The sequence below is a fragment of the Chaetura pelagica genome, unplaced genomic scaffold (assembly GCF_000747805.2).
Source record: "Chaetura pelagica isolate M959 unplaced genomic scaffold, ChaPel_1.0 scaffold150, whole genome shotgun sequence".
NCBI classification, from domain to species: domain Eukaryota; kingdom Metazoa; phylum Chordata; class Aves; order Apodiformes; family Apodidae; genus Chaetura; species Chaetura pelagica.
The window spans coordinates 1,578,843-1,600,031 of NW_009952052.1; the positions used below are offsets into that span (position 1 = coordinate 1,578,843).

A 21,189-nucleotide genomic window follows, 5' to 3' on the forward strand; every position below is an offset into this window, starting at 1 on the left:
TGAACCTTGGAAGAACAAGAAAGGAAGGTAGCTGGAGAAATGGCTATCAGAGTAGTGTTGATTCTCTAAACAAATGTTGGGTTTTGTGGTAGGAAGATTAAACATTCATGCAAAGAGCCTGCGTCCCTCAGATAGTGGACTTGCTCCTTTCCATCAGGCATCCCAGATATGGGATGTGGAGTAGGCTAGTAAGCCTAAAAGAGGTTAAGAAAAGGACCTGAAAGGAAAAGTTACATCCTTATTGGGCTGGGATATCACTATTCCCCGTAAAGCTGTTTAGAATTCATAGTAATGGAGTACACCTGGAGATTTACTTTTAGGAAGCAGTTCCTAGGGCTCCTGTGCTGATACTGGATCCACTGATCCCAGATTCACAGATGAGGAGCTGTCTGTTGGCATTGTAGATATGTGATACATATATGCTTTTCATCCAATTGCTAGCCCATCTCTGAAATAAATCAAATGTCAAAAGACGTTGTTTTTTTAAGTGAAGAGATATATTTTGTGGGAAAGTCTGAACTTCAGAGTGTAAATGCAGACATGGAAACTGCATCTTGAACTGCTTTATTCGTCAATAGTTGATAGGAAGCTGGCAGATACACAAGTTCACCTACAACATGGTATTTCAGAAAAAGTACTCATCTCGTTATTTCCTAAGTTAGAAATTCCAGTTTATATGCAGTCTAATGTCTTTTTATTCACCTTGAATCCCTAGGTTTGCTACTGCTTTTTTGCATTTCGTATCTGTATGGTTGGACATCAGATTTAATGGTCTGTGGAAAATATCTTCATTAGTGTAAACTGGCATTTGTACCAGCTGAGAACTGTCCTCCTTAGTCTTCAAGTTATGGAAATGGATGATGGTGATGACAATTCCTGCAGTAAAAAACAGCTTCTGACAGCTAAGAGGCTGACCAATGCTGTTTACCTTCCTAATATAAATTTGAGGGTCTAATTGTCATGGTGAACGTAACAGTCATATTTTATTACTTTGAAAGGACCTCAGCAATTCATTAATATTAGATAATGCTTTTTAACTTGTATTTGACATTATTGCGTTTCAAATATTATTTTAGCAAAGCCAATTAGGTTAATTTCGAGTTCTGTTGACATTTTAATAGGATTTAGATTTACTATAACACCGTGTTATAGCTGGCTTTACAATAAATCAATAGATGTTGTGTAAATCAAGGGATTTTTGACAGATCTGCTGTGAAGGAAAATCTAGAAAAATCTATCAGTTGAGTATAAGGTCACTTCAGGTATTTTTCTACCATGTTTTTTCATATTATAGAAATATTCAAGTGGCTAGAGTTAATTTTCTAAACTTTTAATCCATAAGACATGAATTTTTTAGAACCTTTGCAGCCACAAGGCTATTTGCTCATTCCCAGTATTCTACAAGAAGTGTTCTCATGGAGTATGTTTGCAGATCAAGGTTGTAGGTCAACTGAACTGGATTGTTTTCAAGCCCATGTTCAGTTCATGTGTCCATTACATTTTTTAAACACTTCCATGTGCTAAAGTGCATTTCTCACTTAAGGAATGTACCTGGTTGATGTGCCATTAGAAAAGCTGTTACCTGAGTCATTTGACTCAGTCCAAAAAGTACAGGAAAAAATTGTAAAGGCTTGAAAGGCCTGACAATAAAAAATGAAGAGAAACAGTCCTGTTCCACTGTTCTTCGACATTGTCTAGAATTTTCTTCTTGCTTGTAAAGCTCTGTCATTACAGCCCGTGAGGGCTCCAAAGAGGCTAATATGTTTCTTCTCACAACTGAGGAACTAAACCCAAACTATCTGAGGTTATGTGCTGATAATAGGTTCTACCTTCATTTTTCTTCTGTTTGCAGTTTAATTACATGCAGTCCAGTTCTGTGCTGTTTGAAATCAGTGGCATTTAAGAGTAGTGACTGGAAATGTGCTTTCTGGACTGAGTCGTCATTTGTTGATGAAAAAGGTCAAGAAGTTGGCAGTTGTCATTTCTTCAAGGGCATGCAGCTGCAGTGAATGCCACTTGTATTTGCCAAATGCAGAAAGAACACCTACTGATAGCAGAGGCTCTGATTGTGCTGATACTTTTTTTATGGTATAAAAACTGCCCCTTGACACCTGTCCTGGAGGTTTCAGACAGTTGTTATCAGTTTCTTGCAAGAAAGAAAAAACCAAAAAAGGCAATATGCCAGCCTGTAGTTATGTATGAAAATAAATTATAATTTCATCTCAGGTTTTACAGAACAACTTCTCTGAATTCTCATGCATGAGAGAAATTTCTGGAAGCAAAATACAGAAACAAACTTTGGACTTAGGGACTTTGTGAAACGTGTGCTTTATGTATTTGAATATAGAAATTGCATGAGTTCCATGCTTTTTAAGACAAGCTAATAACAAAAAAAGGCAACAATGCCAACAAAAGAGAGTGCATTCTGGAGTGAGGAGCTCTGTGGACATATTCTCTGAAGCTCTGAGCTGCCTCTGGCCACTGATTCACTGGTTTGCATGCAAAGCGTGGAAACCTAAATTTTCAAGTGTTGTATAATTTGGAATGTATGAATGTCTAGGTGCCTGAAAAGACAGGCAAGTCAGACTTGTTCCAAGGAAGGTACAGGGAAGTTTTGGGAATGAAGAAAAAATTATGCCTCCTGAACTCAGATGATGTTATGAGGTGTGAATGTGAATGGTATGGCTATTCTCATTTGCCTTTCTCTTGAGCAGCTACATAAAAATCCAACAGCAAGTGTGGAGTACTGGTAGTTCAGCAGTAACTACGTGGCAACAAATGGATCAGTAGGTGAAGTGAAACCAAAAAGTCATTATATTTAGCAGAAATTTCCTGACGTAACCAATACAAGAGTTTCACAAAGCAAGTTTTAGAAAACATCAAGTGAATATATTTTTATGTGATTAATATTCTATCAGGTGATTTAACCATGAACAGGAGGCTGTTTGAGGAAAAAAGGAAATACTCAAGTAGGCTAAGGAAGGTGTCATATAATGGAGGTTAATTGGTATGGGATTTTTATCCAGTAAGGTGAAGCTCTTCCCTCTCTGGTGGCTATGGACTGGCTCCCTACGTGCTCCTCGGGGTAGAAGGCTGCTCCAGCCCCCTGACAGTACATTGTTGAACATTCCACTCCATTTCTGCAATGCTAAAAATAGTTGTTCTCATTTTAAAACACCAAGCTATTAGATTATTCCAAGGGTCTGGCATACTCAGGGTAATGGAAGGCACTTATCCATAAATTATCAAAACAGTAAGTAGCATTTGACCGTGCTGATTTTACTTCTATTAAGATAAGTTTCCTTGCTAGTAATCCTGGAGTACCAAGCCTATTCTGTAAATCAAGCTCCTGGCAGTGCCCCAGTAAGTTTAAAAATAAAAGGAAAAAAAAGTTTGCTTTTTGTATTGAGGATGGAGAAGCATTTGCCTGCTTTTTAGTGTTTTGGTTTGTTTTTTAAATAATGATTTGCAGAATCATAGCTGCAAAATACTGAAAGTATTTTACAGTAATTGTTTAACTTTCCCAGCCTTGAAGAGAGTCTTACAACTTTTCAGCACGTTTACAGTTATAAATCATGTTCATGCCTAAAAGGTTCCAAATAGCAAAACGCATTCCAAGTGGTTTCTCTCAACTCTTCTTATTTTGGGTTTTATTTTAATGACTAGATAATGTGACGCCTAATTGATTTTTGGCATCATGTTTTTTGACAGTACAAGTAACCAGTGCACAAGTTCACATACTTGTATGTTAAGAAAGCCTCTCCTTTTATAATTTTTTTACATCTTTTTAATCTCTTCTTTAGGGGCAAAATAGCTAAATGTTGAAGTCGAGCTATAAAAATAAATGTAATTGCACTCTAAGAAAGTTGGTAAGTGCACAAATACAAAGCATCTTATTCTGTCTTGAAAAGCTTTAGGTATAAACTGAAACCTTATTTTTTTAGGGTGCAATTACAGACTGCAAAATCAATATATTAAAAAACCACAATTATCAATACACTGCAGGTTTATGAAAAAATTAAACCAAGCCAAACATTCATAAATATAGGTTTAATAAGAATCTGTATTGATGTAGGAGGTTACTCTTGCATTGTTGTTTTGGAGGGATAATAATTCCTAGAAAACTGATTAAACAGTGCAAGGTAAAGCATGTCTTGTCCTCACACACACACACACAAAATTAAAAAAATAAATAAAAAAATTCTGGTTTACAGTTATCCAGTAAGGATAGTAGGGAAGATGAAATACTTTTATTATCCAGTAACTATTACACTATGAATAATTTTTCAGAATTCACACTGTAAATCTGGAGAAAATGAAGGACTAAGGATCACTTGTAATGATTAATTAGAATTTTTCCTCAACATGCTAGCATCTATTTTTACAGAAGGGAGCTGGAAGAAAGATTTTGGAAAGTGCTGTGAGTGGAGTTAGAAAACTGCCATTTTAGCAACTATTTTAAACTCCGTTTTAATTGTTGTATATCATGAATGCTTTGTATTTATTTCCTTAATTACTTGTATAATTTCTATGTGTAATTGTTCCTTTATTGGCTCTTTCTGTTGTTAAGAGAGATTGGAATTTTTCTTTTGTCTCTCCTCTTTCTTTTCTTTTTTATTTATGTGTGTGTCTGTGAGGCATTTGTCTTCTGCTTGGCTTGGAATCAAACGAATGAACTTCCAGAACTTTCTTTTGTTGCTGAATTCTGGCTTGGCTAGAAAAGAGAATTGGATGGTGTGCAAGTTACTAAGGCAAATTTCTGTCAAGGAATTAAGACCCATTAAAGGAATGGAGAAATAATTTTGCTTTAGTTGCCTTTAATAAGTTTTCTAAGCTCCCATTTGAAGTCATATGACGCTGGATGAATTCTTAGCTTGGCAACTTTAGATTTATTGAGACAAAAATTAATGTACTTCACAGTGACATACTTAATAAATCAGCAAATGGAGAGTGGTTCTTAGCTTTGATTGGCAATGCCTGGTTCTCACTAGGTCTATAATTGTTTAAATAGCTTTGCGAAGAAGCAATAGCAAAAGAAACCACTGCAATATTTTATATTTTCATTCTAAATGAGATATTACTAGGTTTTAACTATACAGTTTGTTTGGAAAGCCCTATATTAAATGCAGAATTGAATGGTCGGTAGCTTTCAACTCAGAGCTAATGTTTTTATTTTATTCTACTAGTCCTTATTGAGATATTAAGATGAAGTTTACCGTGTTACTCAGCTTTGATAGTTACATTTAAATTTATTTTTTTATTATTATTAACAAGGTGCTTGTTTGTACTTCTGCTTAGTTGCTGAACAAACCTTTTAGACATTCAGTTTCTTGAATAGAAGTTGCAACTCAAACAAGATTCTTAAGTTTCATGGGTGGTGCAAGGAGAAAATAATATGAGGGACAGGGGGTGACTAACAGTTAACTGTACAACTGACTTATTTTACTCTTTTAAAACAAGGGGTAGAGGAGGCAGTAATTTAACAACATATACAGAACATTCACTCAGGAATCAGGAGAAACAGATTTTTGTCTATCTGGTTGCAGAAGATCAAGATTTGCATTTCCTCCTGCTGAATAGGTCGGGTGCTGCCCTAGAGATGGGGTAAAGATCTGAACCTTCCATTTGACCAGAGCCTAGAAGCAGACTGATGGTTTCTAGGCTCTGCATATTTAGATAAATTTTAATTGCCTAATATTTTCCAAGTGAAATGTATTTTAACCAGATAAAAGTCAACAGACATAAAGAGCTCCAGAAATCAATTCAACTGTTCTGCAGAAAAGGAATGAGAAGCATTTGGTTTTTTTCTCTGGATTTAGCTCAGTCATGAGTTAGATCTGTAATATGATGGCTATGTACATTTTGTTTCAGGGGGAAGCTGGCTTAGTAGGTGCTCCTGGCATACCTGGTCTTACTGGTTCCAAGGTAAAAAAATAAAAATGGACTAATGAAGCAGCCTAATTTTATGTATTTTCACTCTCAACATCCTTTTTGCCAGCTGCCCAGTATTTAAATTGGATTTTAATTAGATATTCGGTTTCTGAGTTCTGTAAGATAACAGAGGAACTTCACTTTCAGCTTCTCTTTCAAAAGACAAAAGATATGACATGCAGTAGCACAAACCTGATGGTGTTATTTTGCAGCAGGAACAATCATCCAGGTCTCAGAACTGTGCTGTTTTTTCCAGCCAGAAAGTAGCAGATTAAAAAAAATTACATTTGAGTCTCATGATCTGTCCTGGTTTGAGCCAGGATGAAGCCAATTTTTCTTTTTGCTGATTTTTTTTTCCTTCAGTAAGCTTTCTTGTAACTAGCAACAGCGTGTTCTGCTAGGCTGATAAGACAGTGGAATGTTTTTCTAACTACTGAGGCTTCAAGGCCGCACCTGCACTCTGCCGGCTCAGACACTATGGGGAGATCTGTGACCCCCCCGTAGGAGGCTGAGTTAGATGGACAGCAAAATTGCCCAAAGATATTCCATTCCATGTATCTACGTAAGCTCAGAGGAAGGTCAGAAATCACAGAAGACAACTTCCTTCCTTTTTCTTCTCCCCTTCTCTTCCGTCCATGGCCGGCGTCCAGGGAGGACTCTGTTCATCCATCACCGTCGACCCTTAGGCTCGAGATCTCCTGACCCCCATAACTCTCTGCTTTCTCCAGCAGCAGCTTCGGGATTCCTCGGGACTCTTCCCAGTTCAGGGAAGTGCTGTGGGAGTTGCTGGGGTGGGGGGAGGCGAGAGGCTTTTTACCCATTCCTGAGTATATTTGTATATAATTGTATATATTTTCTTGTATCATTCATTAGTGTTTTAATTAAAGCTGTGTAGTTTAGTTTTCAATCCAGCCAAGTCTCTCTCTTTTTCTCTCTCTCCTTCCCTACCTGGGTTGGGGGGAGGGGGGATCGAGAGCATTGTTGTCGGACCTGAGTCAAACTGTGACATGATCTTAGCAAAATGAGGGACAACACTGCTTCCTGCGCTCTTCCATTTTAATCCTTTGCTCTTCTCTAGGGGTTGAATATTGTGGGAAGGCCAGAACTTGCAAAAAGACAGTATTATATACTTTGCTGATAATATTTGTTAAAGTTGCTTAACTCTTTTAATGATCAGATTTTGTTTCTGTTGATTGCAGCTGTGTTTAAGCATAAGTAGTTGGAATGAAACCTTAATGTCATATGTGTCTGTCCACCTAATACCTTTTAAAAAATTGCAGGGGAAATAGTTCTGCTGATTCCAAAAATGAAGTGACTACACACAAAAACACCAAACATTATTTTGTACATATGAAAATATCAAGTAAGCATTCTGCAGCATGACCTTGATGCAGAGGGCTGATTTGTGTGTCTTTTGGGCAGATACTTCCTGCAATGTAGCATGAAAAGAAGGAAGGAACTTATTTTTTGAAGATGAGGTAGCCAGCTTTGAGTTCTGTAACATGCTTACTCAAGTCATATGTTCAAAGCCAGGTTGTCATTGATTTGTACTTTAGATATATTTAAAATCATATCAGCAATCCTGCAGTGAGTATTAAAATGAGTAATCAGTGATTGTCTATTAAGAGGATTGTGTGAAATGTTTTGCCTAACATGAGAATTCTGACACAGAAAGGAGAATATAAGTCAGACATAAATGGTCTTAAAGGCCTTTTCCAACCAAAATAATTCTGTGATTCCGTGATGTGTTATTTTTCAACTTCCACGTTTTTATTTTGGTGTCATGAAAATTCTTTGAAGTAAAGTCAGGGTTTGACTCAGGATCGACAATTAAACCAGCAACAATAATGCTCTTGATCCCCTCCTCTTCCCACCCAGGTAGGGAAGGCTACCTTCATTCTTCAGAGAGAATGAAGGAGAAAGACTTTCTGGATTGAAAACTAAACAGACAGCTTTAATGAAATACTAATGATACAATTAATATGTACAATTACATACAAATGTATTCAGAAATGTGCAAAACCCTGTTGCCTCCCCAGACCCGCAGCAACTCCCACGGCATCTCCTGAGCTGTGAGCAGTTCTGAAATGTCCTGGAGCTGCCAGAGAGAGTGGCAGAGCAGACAGGAGCTGAAGGGAGAGGGGTGAGGGTCAGGAATGCACGGGCCTGGTATCAGTGGTGATGGATGGACGGAGTCCTCCCTGGATGCCAGCCATGGATGGAAGAGAAGGGCAAAAGGAGCAGGAAGGGAATTGACTCCCGTGATCCCTGACCTTATACCGAGCTTAAGTAGATATATGGAATGGATATTTTTGCCAATTTTGCTGTTTGTCTAGTCCACTCCTCCCTATGGGAAGGCTGCAGATAAGGCTCTTCTGCTCCTTTAGCATCTGAAGCCGCAGAGCAGAGTCCTTGATGTCTCAGAAATAACATAAACATTCCAGCATTATCAGTCCACTAGCTGGAAAACTTGCTGCTAGTTGAAAGAGAGGTCACTGAATTTAAAAAAAAAAAAAAAAATCAGTAAAAGAAAAAAATTGACTTCATTCTGGCTCAAACCAGGACAAGTAACTTGCTGGTGGCTTATATTGTTATATTTTTAATGGAAGTTACCTAAACTTATTTCTCTACACTTTCTAATTTTCACTAACTGGAAATACTGGTGTTTTTAATTCAAAATTTGCAAAAAAAAATCAGGATATCTAGACTGTATTTCTGAAAAACAAAGAATTAGTTCATCTCCCTATACATTGGTACAGTCAAAGAACTGACTGCTTGAGCAGCAGCATTGCTGAAAAGAACCTGGGGGTTGACATGAGTCTGGATATAAGCTAACAGGATTCTCCTGTTGGGAATAAAATGGACCATGTATTGGGCTACATTTGTAAAACTGCAGCTAGCAGATAAGGGAAGGTATTTTCCCCCTTTGCTTGGTGGTGCTGTACCTGGTGTGCTGTGTCATGTTTGGGGGATCTTCCACCCTCACTTCTTCAAGAAATGTGGAGAAAACAGAGAGGTTCCAGCAGGGAGTCAGTGTATATTTAGGAGCCTAGAAAGCAAGACTTTTGAGGAGAGTTTCAAGAAACTAAGTTTATTGAGTCTAGCAAAGAGGAAGCCAAGGAGTGATTGAGACTGTCCCACAGGCCTAAGAAACCCATCTGGTTGATCTGCAAGGGTGGCTTCCTAAAAACCCAATAATAGTCCATTCTGATGATGTGCAGGGAGTTGAGTGAGTATGGCAGAAGGCCAGAATGGATGAACAGGTAGCTCCTGACTGAGCTCAGACACAAAAAGAAATTAAACAGTGGAAGCAGGGGTCAGCTACCCAGTAGGAATATAGAAACATTGCCAAGGCATGACGTGGTAGAGTTAGGAAACCAAAAACCCATCTGGAATTGAAACAGAGGTGAAGTGCATCCAAGGCTGAAAAGAAGTTTGATCCAATGCTTAATGGGGTGTGGGACATGGAAAAGTCTGAGAGCACCTGTTGCCCTTTTTACCTTGGTTTTCTCTAATCAAGTTTGCCCTCAGGCCTCCTGGGTCACTTAAGCCTCCTTGCAGTGTCTGAGAATGAACTATTGCCTGCTGAAGAGGAAGAGAGTATTAAGAAGCACTTAAGCTAATTGAGTATTTGCAAGATACTAAACAGTGTGCATCCTGGGGTGCTCAGGGAGCTGGCTGATGTCACTACAAGGCTGTTCTCTGAAATTATCAAAAGTCATGATGATTAAGGGAAGTCTCTGATGACTGGAAACAGGCAGACATCACATTCATCTTCAGGAAGAATCCAGGGAACTACAGGCCAGTCAGCCTCACGTCTGTCCCTGAAAAATTATATAACAAATCCTGGAAGACATTTCTAAACACATAGAAGGTGAGTAGAAGGTGACTTGGAACAGCCCATAGGAATTCACTGAGGAACATCATGTCTGACCAACCCAGTTTCCTGCTCTGATAAAATGACTGCCTGTGTGGATTAGGAGAGAGCAGTAGATGATGTATACCCTGACTTTAGCCAGGCTTTTGGCACAGTCTCAAGCCCTATTATCATAGTCAAATCTGTGAGTTATAGACTAGATGAATGGACAATAAACTAGTTGGAAAATTGGTTGGATTGTTTGGTTCAGAGGTGGAATAACTGTTATGTAGTCCAACTGCTGCCTAGTAACTAGTGTCATCCCCCATGGATGACAGTATTATTTAGTGTCTTTATTAAGAACCTGGATTGTTGAATTCTTAGCAAGTTAATGGATGTTATCAGATGGGGGAAAGTAATCAGGGCACTAGAAGGTAAAGCAAGAATGATGTTCAGTGGGACCTCAACATGCTAGAGAAATGAGCTAATATAGAACTCATGAAGTTAAGCAAAGCCAAGCATGAGTGTCATGGTTTGACACTGGGCTGGCAATTAAATGACTGACAGAAGCTCTCTGCTAACCCCTTTTCCTTCCTAGAAAGGAAAGGGAGAGGGAATAAGGAAGAGAGAATTATGGGTTGGAAAGTAAACCGCACAGCTTTTATTAAACAGTAGTGATTAAAAGGAAAATAATGAAATATATACAAAACAATATCACACAGCACCCCGGTAACACTCATGTCATCATCAAAGCTGAAGGGCAGGCTTTGGGAAAGTCCTGGACTTGACTCCTAGAGTCAGTGAGAGACAGGAGCTAGATGCAGGAATGCACAGATCCAGGGACAAAAAGATTGGGATCAAAGGTAAAAGAATAGGTGAAGTCCTTCCAAGATGCCAGTCATGAACAGAGAGAGCTTGACCCTTGGGATGCCTCGGATTTATCCTCGGATTATGATACATATGGGCTGGAATACTTTGCTTGGTTAATTTCAGTCCCCTGTCTGGTCTGCTGCTCCACATAGGAGGGTCACAGGTGTGACTTCTTTACTCCCTTTTGTTTCCAGAGCATAAGAAGTTTAACACAACCAAGCAGTGGCCTTGGTTCTACATACCATTCTCTAGCAGTAACTATAAACATCAGGCATTATCAGTTCTAGAAGTAGACGCAGACTGAAAATCATGTTGTTACTTTCAGCAAGTGCAGCTACTTAGAAGAAACGTAACTGAAAAGTGAAATTACTAGAAATAAAATTGGTTCTGGCTCAGACCAAGACAATGAGGTTCTGTCTCTGAGAAGGAATAGCCTCATGCAACAGTACAGGTTAGGTGCCAAATTGCTAGAACGCAGCTCTACAGAAGAGGAATTTGGTGTCCTGCTGGATGTCTTTCATGGAGAAGGCCAACTGCATCTTGGGCTGCCTTAGCAAAAGTACCTGGAGTACTGTGTCCAGTTCTGGAGCTCCCAACATAAGAAGGTCATGGAGCTCATGAAGAAAGTCCAAACAAGGGCCATGAGGATGATCAGAGGGCTGGAGCAACTCTTCTATGAAGACAGTCTGAGAGAATTGGGGATGTTCAGTCTGGAGAAGGCTCTGGGGAGACTGGAGACCAGCCTTCCAGTACCTGAAGGGCCTACAGGAAAGCTAGAGAGGGACTTTTTACAAGGGCTTGTAGTGAGAGGACAAGAGGTGATGGATCAAGACTGGAGGAGGGGAGATTTTGTTTAGACATTAGGAAGAAATTTTTTAGTGTGAGGGTGGTGAGACACTTGCCCAGGTTGCCCAGGGAAGTTGTGGAAACCCCATCCCTGGAAGTGTTCAAAGCCAGGTTGGATGGGGCTCTGAGCAACCTGGTCTAGTGGGTGATGTCCCTACCCATGCAGGGGATTTGGAGCTAGATGATCTTTAAGGATCCTTCCAACTCAAACCATTCTATCATTCTATCACATATGGAAAGTTATTTCACTGGAACACATTCTGCATGCTTGGTCTTTGACATGCATCTGAAATTGACCCCTAAGCTGTTGATTGCATGAGCCACCCCAGCCAAAAGAAACAAACAAAAAGCAGCCACTCTAGGTGGTTGATGAAAAGTCCAGATCTATTTTAAAATCTATACATTTGCACATCTCCAAGGCTTTGAATTTAATTCCCAAATGTGTAGCAAAATATTGATAATGAAATATTTGACCAAATGCTGCTAGAAATTTTGTATGTTGTAGCCTGTAGTTAACCTTCAGTAAACCTTAGATTTCTATATAAGGAAATTACCCTGAAGGGTGAAAGAATCTTTAGCCGTTGCTCATTGTTTCTTCTTGAAAGTAATTTAGAAAATACTAATATGCTTTGCATATTAGAAATTTTCCAGTCTTCTCTTCTTCAGACCTATAAAAATCATATGCATTGTACTGAAGCAGTGAGTCTGAATTCTAGAGACTGACAAAGCCATGCAAACCATCTCCTCCTGGATGATTTGAATGAAAATAAAAGAACATGGGACTGGGGGAGGACGGGTTACTTGGTAGTTTTTGTGTTACAAGTATATATTTTGGCTGTATGTCTCACAAAATATACAAGCATATATCACTATGCTCTAAACCAGGATTTTTTCTTATTATAAAAAAGCCACGCTGCAGACTGTTGGGTGAATACATTGAATAGGAGGATTGAACACCAGAATCTTTTTCTGAGCTAGAAGTTATCAAATTGGAACTGGAACAGCATTGTAACAGGTCTCTTTATTGAAAAATAGTCAAACAAATAATTCAATCTGCTTAAATAAGATGAGATTGAATTAATATGTCAAAACTCACCCCTTTTGTTGTTGCTTTTTTGTTGTTGTTTTTTTTTCATATTTGGGTAATTAAATATCATTTTCAAAGTGAAAGAAATAGGGTTTTTTCAGTAAATTGTGTCTGTATATTTTTCTCAATTGTTCTGGGTTTTGGAGGCCTTCACAGCTGACTTTATTATATTTAAAATATTAATAGAAATCAATGTAATCAAACTGATTCTGCAAAAGAACAGCAGGAGTGCAATGAGCAGGTTTGCACTGATGAATAGTTCAGAATTTTTCAAGCCAAGAAGATCCTTTAGGCTGAATGGAAGAATGATTGACTACTGATAATTGACAAAACTGGAAAGCCATTTAATTTTTTTACATAAGTTTTGCACCTTTTTGAATGAAACATAGTCAGTATCCAAGTGATCTCTTATGTTTTAGTCACATTATAGAAATCAGTGCAATAAAAGTATTTTAGGGAATGCAATTATTTTCAGAATATTTATGTTTGATTTTTTTTTAATCGTTTTATGTTCCAGGGTGAACGTGGCTTTGCGGGTAGTAAAGGTGAAGAAGGTGAAAAGGTAAATTACTCTGTCCTTGTCATTTATTTTTTGGTTTAACAATTTGATATATGGCCAACCAAGTAAAGCTTTGTTCTGAAGGTTTTGCTTAACTCTTTCATTTATAAAATTCATATTTTTTTTTACTACACAAATTATTGCTGAAATACTTAAGAACAAAGAGGCTTTTATGCATGTTATTCAGTGTCATCAGTGCTTCTTTCAGAAACACTTATTTTTTTAAGAAAAAATTTAATAATGAAGTCTAACAGAATCACAACCACTGATCTCCAGAGTGTTTACTACTGTCTTATTGCTATGGTAATTAATAAATGTTTATTTATAAAGTATGAAATGTATAATCGTAACTTCTGTTTTACACACTTTTTTCCTAATAATGCAAGTTTACTGCAAAATCAAAAGTTAACATTTGCTACAGCGTAACTGACCACAAATATTAAAAAGCTAGTTTTCATAGATACATTTCTGTGTGCCAACACAACAGTTAGCATGAATTTTGTCTCCTGCACACATCTGACTCCAAGTGAACTGACTTGACTGCCAGTGGCCAAGCTGAATGCAGGTGCATTTACCTCTTCCTCAGACTAGAAGTTCACTCTCTTTGCATCATGACTGGTGTGTTGCCCTGAGGACATTCTTAGTCTCCTGACAGCCATAAAACATTTCTGAGTGTAAATTCCAGGAGAAGTCTTTCCTTGTTCTTCATCAATGGGTATTGGAAATGGAGCTCGAAGCAGTTTGTCCTAACCCTGGGTGCTCTGCAGTGGCCAGAAATAGTTCAAACCTTGTGCATTAAAATGGGAACTGAAGTGGCCCTGTGGAAGGCTGTTTTGGCTGATGGAATGCCATCCTGAGTGGCTCTAAATGACAAAACCTAATCTTCTTGTGTGACTTCAGGCACATAAGTCTTCACACCTCATCAAAGGCAAGTCTGCTTTGGGGGAATGGAAGGAAGAGCCTCTTCTTAGCTTGCCTAATAGGAATTGAAGTAACAATGGTGATAGTTTATGGTTGAAACTTCTGTTCCTACCTGCTTTTTTGCTAGTTTTGGCTGGTTAGGCAACCAGAATTAAGCATCTTTTCTTGATTCATAGGTAGTTTATCTCTGCTTCAGCTCACTGTCTGAAAAAGGTGCAGAAAAACATTTCTGCTGAATTTATATATCGTAAAGATGAAGAATGACATATTCTGGCAACATTCAGACTGGAGAAAATGGAGAGTAGGTGGTAGCTTCTGAATTTAAAAAGTGCAATGAATTTATGAGTTCTGCTGCTTTGGACATGGGTGTATTCACTCACTTACCACACCTCTTCAAAAGAGTCAGAGAGCTTTCTAGTGCTCATATTTTAAAGAAAGCATATTATGGATTAACAGAATTTAAGAGCATTTAAAATTGTGGAGATTTTTTTCTAAGAGGAGGTATTCCAGTAATCATGAAGGAAGAAATAACAGCAGTGAAAACTAGCATCCATAGCATCCATAGCAACTAACATTTATAATGTGAAAATTCATTCTCTAAAAAAAGCACTTGTTAAGCTTGAATGTTTCTAACTCCATTGAGAGATCTTATTTCCTTGGTGACACCATTATTCATCAGTTCTGAAGGGCTTGTAGTTTTTTTTCTCTCTCTTTTTTTTTTTTTCTTTCTTTTTTTTTTTTTTTTTTTCTTTCATAATAGCTCTGCAGCTGTGCTGTGCTTTCCTCAGGTTTTACAATTAATTTGTGCTTGGACACAGACACATGTTTCCAGCTGTTGCTGCCACTCTCTTTGCTTGATTTTCCTTATTTTAAGGCAGAGATAAAATATCCTAACCACTGATGGTTACATTTTTCTAATCTGGATGCTGACTCAGCACATTTAGACCTTTTTTTTTGTTGTGTTGTTTTGGGGTTTTTTTGTCTTGTAACTTCAGAAGTCAGTTAAAAGATCACATTTAAAAGTACTTCCAGAGTGCTAGGAGACCTGCATGGATGAACAGAGACCTCATAGATGAAAAAAGGAAGTCTTCAGAGGGTGTAAGCAGGGCCAGGTAGATTGGGAGAAATAGAAAGAAGTTGTCCAAGAAGCCAGAGTTAAACCTGCCCAGGGACATCAAGGGTATTAAGAAGGGTTTCTAAAGATACATCAGTAATTAAAGGCAGAAGAGGGGAAATGTGGGCCCTCTCCAGAAGGAAACAGGAGACCTCATCACTCAGGATACTGAGAAGACTGAGGTACTGAATTATTTTTTTGCCTCAGTCTTAATTGGTAAGGGGTTTGGCCACACCGTCCAAGTCACAAAATGCAAAGACAGAGACTAGGAAAAGATCTGCCCACTGTAGGAGTGTGTAGTGGTTGCACAAGGAGTAATGGTTTTAAACTGGAAGAGAGTAGATTTAGGTTAAACATCAGGAAGAAATTCTTTCCTGTGAGGGTGGTGAGACACTGGAACAGGTTGCCCAGGGAGGATGTGGATGCCCCATCGCTGGAGGTGTTCAATGTCAGGTTGGATGGGGCTTTAAGCAACCTGATCTAGTGGAAGGTGTCCCTGTCCATGCAGGGGGGTTGGAACTAGATGATCTTTAAGGTCCCTTCCAACCCAAACCATTCTGTGATTCTATGAACTATGTGAAAAGGAGAATAAATCTGAGTATCTACACAAAAATTAATATCTGAGGCTTATTTAGATCAGAAACTGAACACAGATAAATTAAGTCAGGCAGCTGCAAGTGAAAGGCTTACTAAGATGCTTTAAAGTAGAATGTTGTCTCTGACGCTAATCAAATATGCCTGTGCAATTTGGTATTGGTAAAGTTTAAACTTAAAGGATGTTGAAAGGAGAGCACTGAAAATGCCTGGTTCTCAGGAACACAGAAGCTTTGAGGAAGGATTGCACAAGTGAAGGTTGCTTAGTCTAGAATCAGCTGAAAAGAAATACATAAACAGTCTCCAAATACATAACACTGCTGCAAAGAGGAAGGCAATGGTACATTTCATGTGTCTGTAGAAGATGATATGCAAAGCAAAAGGCTGAAAGTGTAGCAAGGAAGAAAAGGAGTTTTAATTTTAATGCTGTTGTTTACTATGGAAGTAATTTTCTCTTCCAGCAGTCTGCACCTTTTATCCTGGTTACAGAAAAGATAATAAACGAAGGAAGGGCTTGCTTCATGAAAATACAGGAGATATGTTTATTTTAAATTATTTTCCCACTTTCTGTTAATAGCATCAAAATTATGTCAGTTATCACACTGGTTTATAATTACATAAGAACAGAGGAAAGCAAAATGTTTCTTTTTCAATGCATAGTCTTGTGGTTTTTTTTAGGATCCAGTCAAAACTTCTCTGTCATACGACAGTTGGCTGAGTTAAGATGTTGAAGTGCTTCAGTTCAGATGGATGAGTACATACAATATTTTGAGCTTTGAAGCTGCTGTGAGCTTAGTCAAGAAATCAACTCTTAAGTTAGGTCTGAGATCTTGAAACCTACAGAGATTAAAATCTTATTTTTTATTATTTGTTTTGATACTTGAAATATATACACCAGTTGGGAGTTGGAACTGGCCCAAAGCCTGTTAGTTAATCAGATAAGTAACCTCTAAGATGTCTTTTTTCCTTTATTAAATCTGTAATTAATTCTATTTTATCTACTGGCTCTTCTTCCTTTGGTCACTTCAGATAGTAGTCTTTACCAAGATCCCTATTTTCTCTGTCGTCTTCTCTGCCTTGTTGGTTAGAATGTGTATTTGCTGTAGTATACTTCACAGATATGGTTCTTTCTGTAATTGAGCTGGAACACTGAGAATTCAGTTTTGTGGGACCCATGGAACCTGAACACCATATAAATTTCATAATAATTTGGCAGCATGTGTGGAACAAATCTGTATTTTATTTGGAAAAATGGTGATAGAAAAGTCAATGCAATTACATGTTAATTATAGCTGAGCAAACAAGACTGGATTATCACTAATAGATAATAGTGATTTCAGAGTTGGGAAACAAATTCCTTGGCTCATTTCACCACTACAAAATACTGGTATAAAATCCTTTCTTCTGTTTTCACTGAGAGAAGCAAGTAAGGTATTCTGTTACATAGACTAAATCACAGTACTAGTTGGGATCTTGGAAGACTCAGAAATTTTGAGTGACAGAGCAGGAAGATGGCTGTACTCTGGAGAGAGACTTTTCAATTGCATTTTTCCTTGATTTGTTGCCTTCTTTTGTAAAGCATATTACCCTACCATCTCACATGATGAGCAAAGGATTTTAAAACTGGATGCCTTCTGGAGCTGAGCTATGTAGCAGTGTATGTGCAGAGATATGCACCTGGTAAAGTTATTATTTTATTGCAACTCTTTGATATTTCTCAGTAAAATTATATAAATAAAAAGTTAGATGTATTTGACTAAGACAAACTAAGTAAAACCATAATGATATTAATTATTTCCAAAGTTTCATCCTTTTGTATGACTTCTTTTATGTTTCAATTGTGTATACATGTGAGAAGAAAGAGTCTGTGGCTTGTCCAGCCTAAATGTAGAAAAAATTGTCATCTGCTTGATTTTTTTTCTAAATGCAGGATGTTCTTTGTATATATTTACTGTTTTGTGAAGTACAATTTGAGTTATCCCAGGAAATAGGGCTTCCTCTATTTCCTTTAGAAGAAAATTCCTAATAGATCTTAGTGTCAAGATGATTTCCTGGAGGTTCAACATCTACTTCATCCTATCACACCTAATAAATACTCCTCTGTGTATTTTCCTTCTATTCAGAACTCTTGAGGCTATAAACTTCCTATGTGTCCCCAGGTGTAATCTGTTATTTCACAGTCTTCAATGTTTTTCTTAAATAAGCATAAGTAAACAAAGAAGGACTCACCTTTCTTTTCTTAGATCCTAGTTGAAGTTAGTAATCATTTAGTCTTTCTAATATTTTGATGTCTGTACCATAAATCTCAGTGCTGAAACCAGTCCACATAAGACTGTTCAAGTACTGGGGAAGCTTCCAATCTACTTGAAAAATAGAAGCTATTACTCATAGACAGAAAGAAGACAATCATGAACCTCAAATCTCTGTAATTAAAAATACCATAAATTACAATTAAAGCACTTAGTAACCCTCCCACGTGTTTAGTACAGTGCTTCTACTTGTAAGCTTTAGATTCTGCTAGAAATGCTTCACTCTGGGAAAGAAAAAGAAAAAAAAAAAAAGATTAGAAGGATTTATTTGAGAAGCAGCAAATCTTGATGTAACAATGGCCTCTGTTAGTGGGAATCATTTATTCTAGGTAATGGAGAAAGGTGCATTTTTCATTATAAAATAAGGGTCCCTATTTTGTTTGAATGGTGAAAGAGTCAGTGCCACTGAGATGAAAGTGTGGTTTATTACCTTTGCTGACCATCAATACAGATACATCAATGGGTCAGGGAGGAAGATTTTATGAAGTCTTTTAAATCCTGCTTCATGCAGTCAAGACTGGGTGATTTGCCAGCTGGATGTAAATGTGAATGGAGTTTTTTTCATATTTATTTCCTAATGCTATATAGGAACCTGTCAGAGTTTTATCTTTCTAATCTTGTAACTATTTAGTCTCCTATTTGCACCCTTTAATCTTTGGGGTTGGGTTAAGCATTTTGCTTTACTTGTAGTATTGCTGTACTCAGACCTTGTGGGTAGCATTCTAGAATTTCTTTCATGAAGTCATATGAGGTTAAATGTTTGCAAGACGGTCATCTCAGTGAGTGGGTATGAAAGTGGTTTGATATGACTGAACTTTTTTATTACCAACTAGATGATATATGATCACAGAGACATCTGAACACATATATTTTAGGGGAAAAGGAAAAACATATTGCTAATTCTACAGGAAGTGTCTACCTCTAATAAAAGCAGTCACATTGGCATTTATCCTAGTAAGCTTATCCTGTAGTTCTAAGGTGTTTGGTTTAGTCTGTCCATCTTCATACTGTTTAACTCTCTTGCCCTTTAAACAGTCTTAATCAAAACTGCCTGTTGAGAATAGTCCTTAGCCAGTGCTAACTTTTGAGTTCTGCCTGGGAATTATATGGGAAAATGCTAATTAGACTCATTGAAATGTCTGCAAGAGACCTTCGCAGCTGGAGTCTATCAATTTAATGATATAGATGACCAGGTTCCAGGTTCCAAGCTATATCACTGTTTAATTTACTTATCCATACCCACTGGGTCAAATTGAAGGCTCATCAGGCTGAGCATCCTGCTTCTAATGATAGAGAGAAGTGGTGCCCAAGGAAAAGCAGAAAAACAAAGTAAGCAAGTACAGTGCTTCTCCCCATGTGCTCGTTCCAAGCCTCCAATTATTTGAGACTGCAATCTCAGCCAGATGCATTTTCAGTGAATTTAGTAGCATTCAATGGACTTCTCTTCCGTTAGTGTCCACACTTTTCCCTTGGATTCGTGTAAACTGTGAGCATCTGCAATATCCTGTGGTGAGGAATTATGTCATTTGTGTTTGAAGAATTACTTCCTTTTATTTAGAACTTGCTTCCTCTTAATTTAGTTTGGTGTGTCCTACTTCTTCTATTGGAAGATTTCTGTTCTCCTTTTCATTATCAGTCAAGAATCAATATGCATTCCTGAACTATCTTTTCCAAATTGAAGAATAGCAGCTTAGTATTTCCTACTATGAAAAATGTTCTGTATTTGATCATCCTTACTAGCTGCCTTTGGATGTTTTTGAGTTCTACTGCAGTATTTAAAGATGGTAGAGACAAGACCTTCAATGTATAGAATACAACAGTGAAATTCCTTTGTTTTTTTTCTCTATGCCTTCCTAATATCTCCTCACATAGAAACTTCTTTTTTACCTTCTCTTTAGCTTTTGGTAGGGCTTCAAGATCTCACTCTTGGTTGTTTTCAAATGGCAATTAGAAGTCATTGCATTTAGGAAGCTGTGATAGTGCGCCCAGATGTTATGGCTACGTACAGGATATAAGGATTTTATGCACTTCATTTTCAATATACCTGCACTGAAATTAATTTGCCCTTCTTTTGCCATGTCATTTCATCTCATCATGCCTGTTTTGAGTTTGTCATAGTTAAACCTCCTCTGTTTTATCCTCTATAAATAGGTATCATCACCAGATTTAGTCATATACCTCAAAATGTTTTTCTTTGAGGTTTGTGTGTAAACAATTCATGTCTTACTGAGGACAAGATTAGTAAAGAAGTGACTGCCAATACCTAAATGCTGAGGTGAACTTTCCAACTTTCTCTGCTTTGAATTAGAAATATAAGCTCCAGCCCTCTGATAATTTTTGTGGCCCTTCTCTGGACTAGCTCCAACAGCTCTATGTTCTTCTTATGTTAAGGACCTAAGAGCTGGATACAGTACTCCAAGTGGGGTCTCACAAGGGCAGAGTAAAAGGGGAGAATTACCTCCTTCAACCTGCTGGTCACACTCCTTTTGATGCAGCCCAGGATATGGTTGATTTTTCTGGGCTGCAAGCATTCATTGCTGGCCCATGTCAAGATTTTCATCAACCACAGCCCAGGTCCTTCTCCTCAGGGCTGTTCTCAGTCCATTCTGCACTCAGCCTATGTCCTACACCAACCCAGATGTAGGACCTTGTACTTGGCCTTGTTGAACTTCATGAAGTTGGCATTGACACACCTCTCCTGCTTGTCAAGGTCCCTCTGGATGCCATTCCTTCACTCCAGCATGTTGACTGCACCACACAACTTGGTGTTGTCAGCGGACTTGCTGAGGATGCACTCAAGCCCACTGTCAAGTGATAAAGTGTCAAGTTCAAGTGATAAAACATATTGCTGTGAATTAAAAGAGTCTCTCTTCCAACTCCACAAGGGATCTTTGATGAAAGCCCTTATACTTCATTATGACAGATCTTTTGTGTTGTTTACATTCTATTAATCTGAACAGACTGAATTTTAAAAAGATGATTGCTGAGTCAAAAGGTAAGAAATGTCAGAATAGAATGAATTTGCAAACTAAATGTGACCTCAAATACCTGGAAATAGCCCATCATATGAGTGTTCCCACAAGATTGTCTCAGAAATAGGTC

General features: G+C 37.9%; 1 protein-coding gene across 1 annotated transcript in view; it reads left to right on the plus strand.

Moving 5' to 3' along the window:
• Window positions 1–21,189, plus strand: part of COL19A1 (collagen, type XIX, alpha 1) — a 207,236-nt gene that overhangs the window by 76,301 nt on the left and 109,746 nt on the right. The window contains exon 7 of the mRNA XM_010003471.1: window positions 13,108–13,152. Coding sequence (XP_010001773.1) covers window positions 13,108–13,152 — 45 coding nt within the window. The remainder of the gene's footprint in view (window positions 1–13,107; window positions 13,153–21,189) is intronic.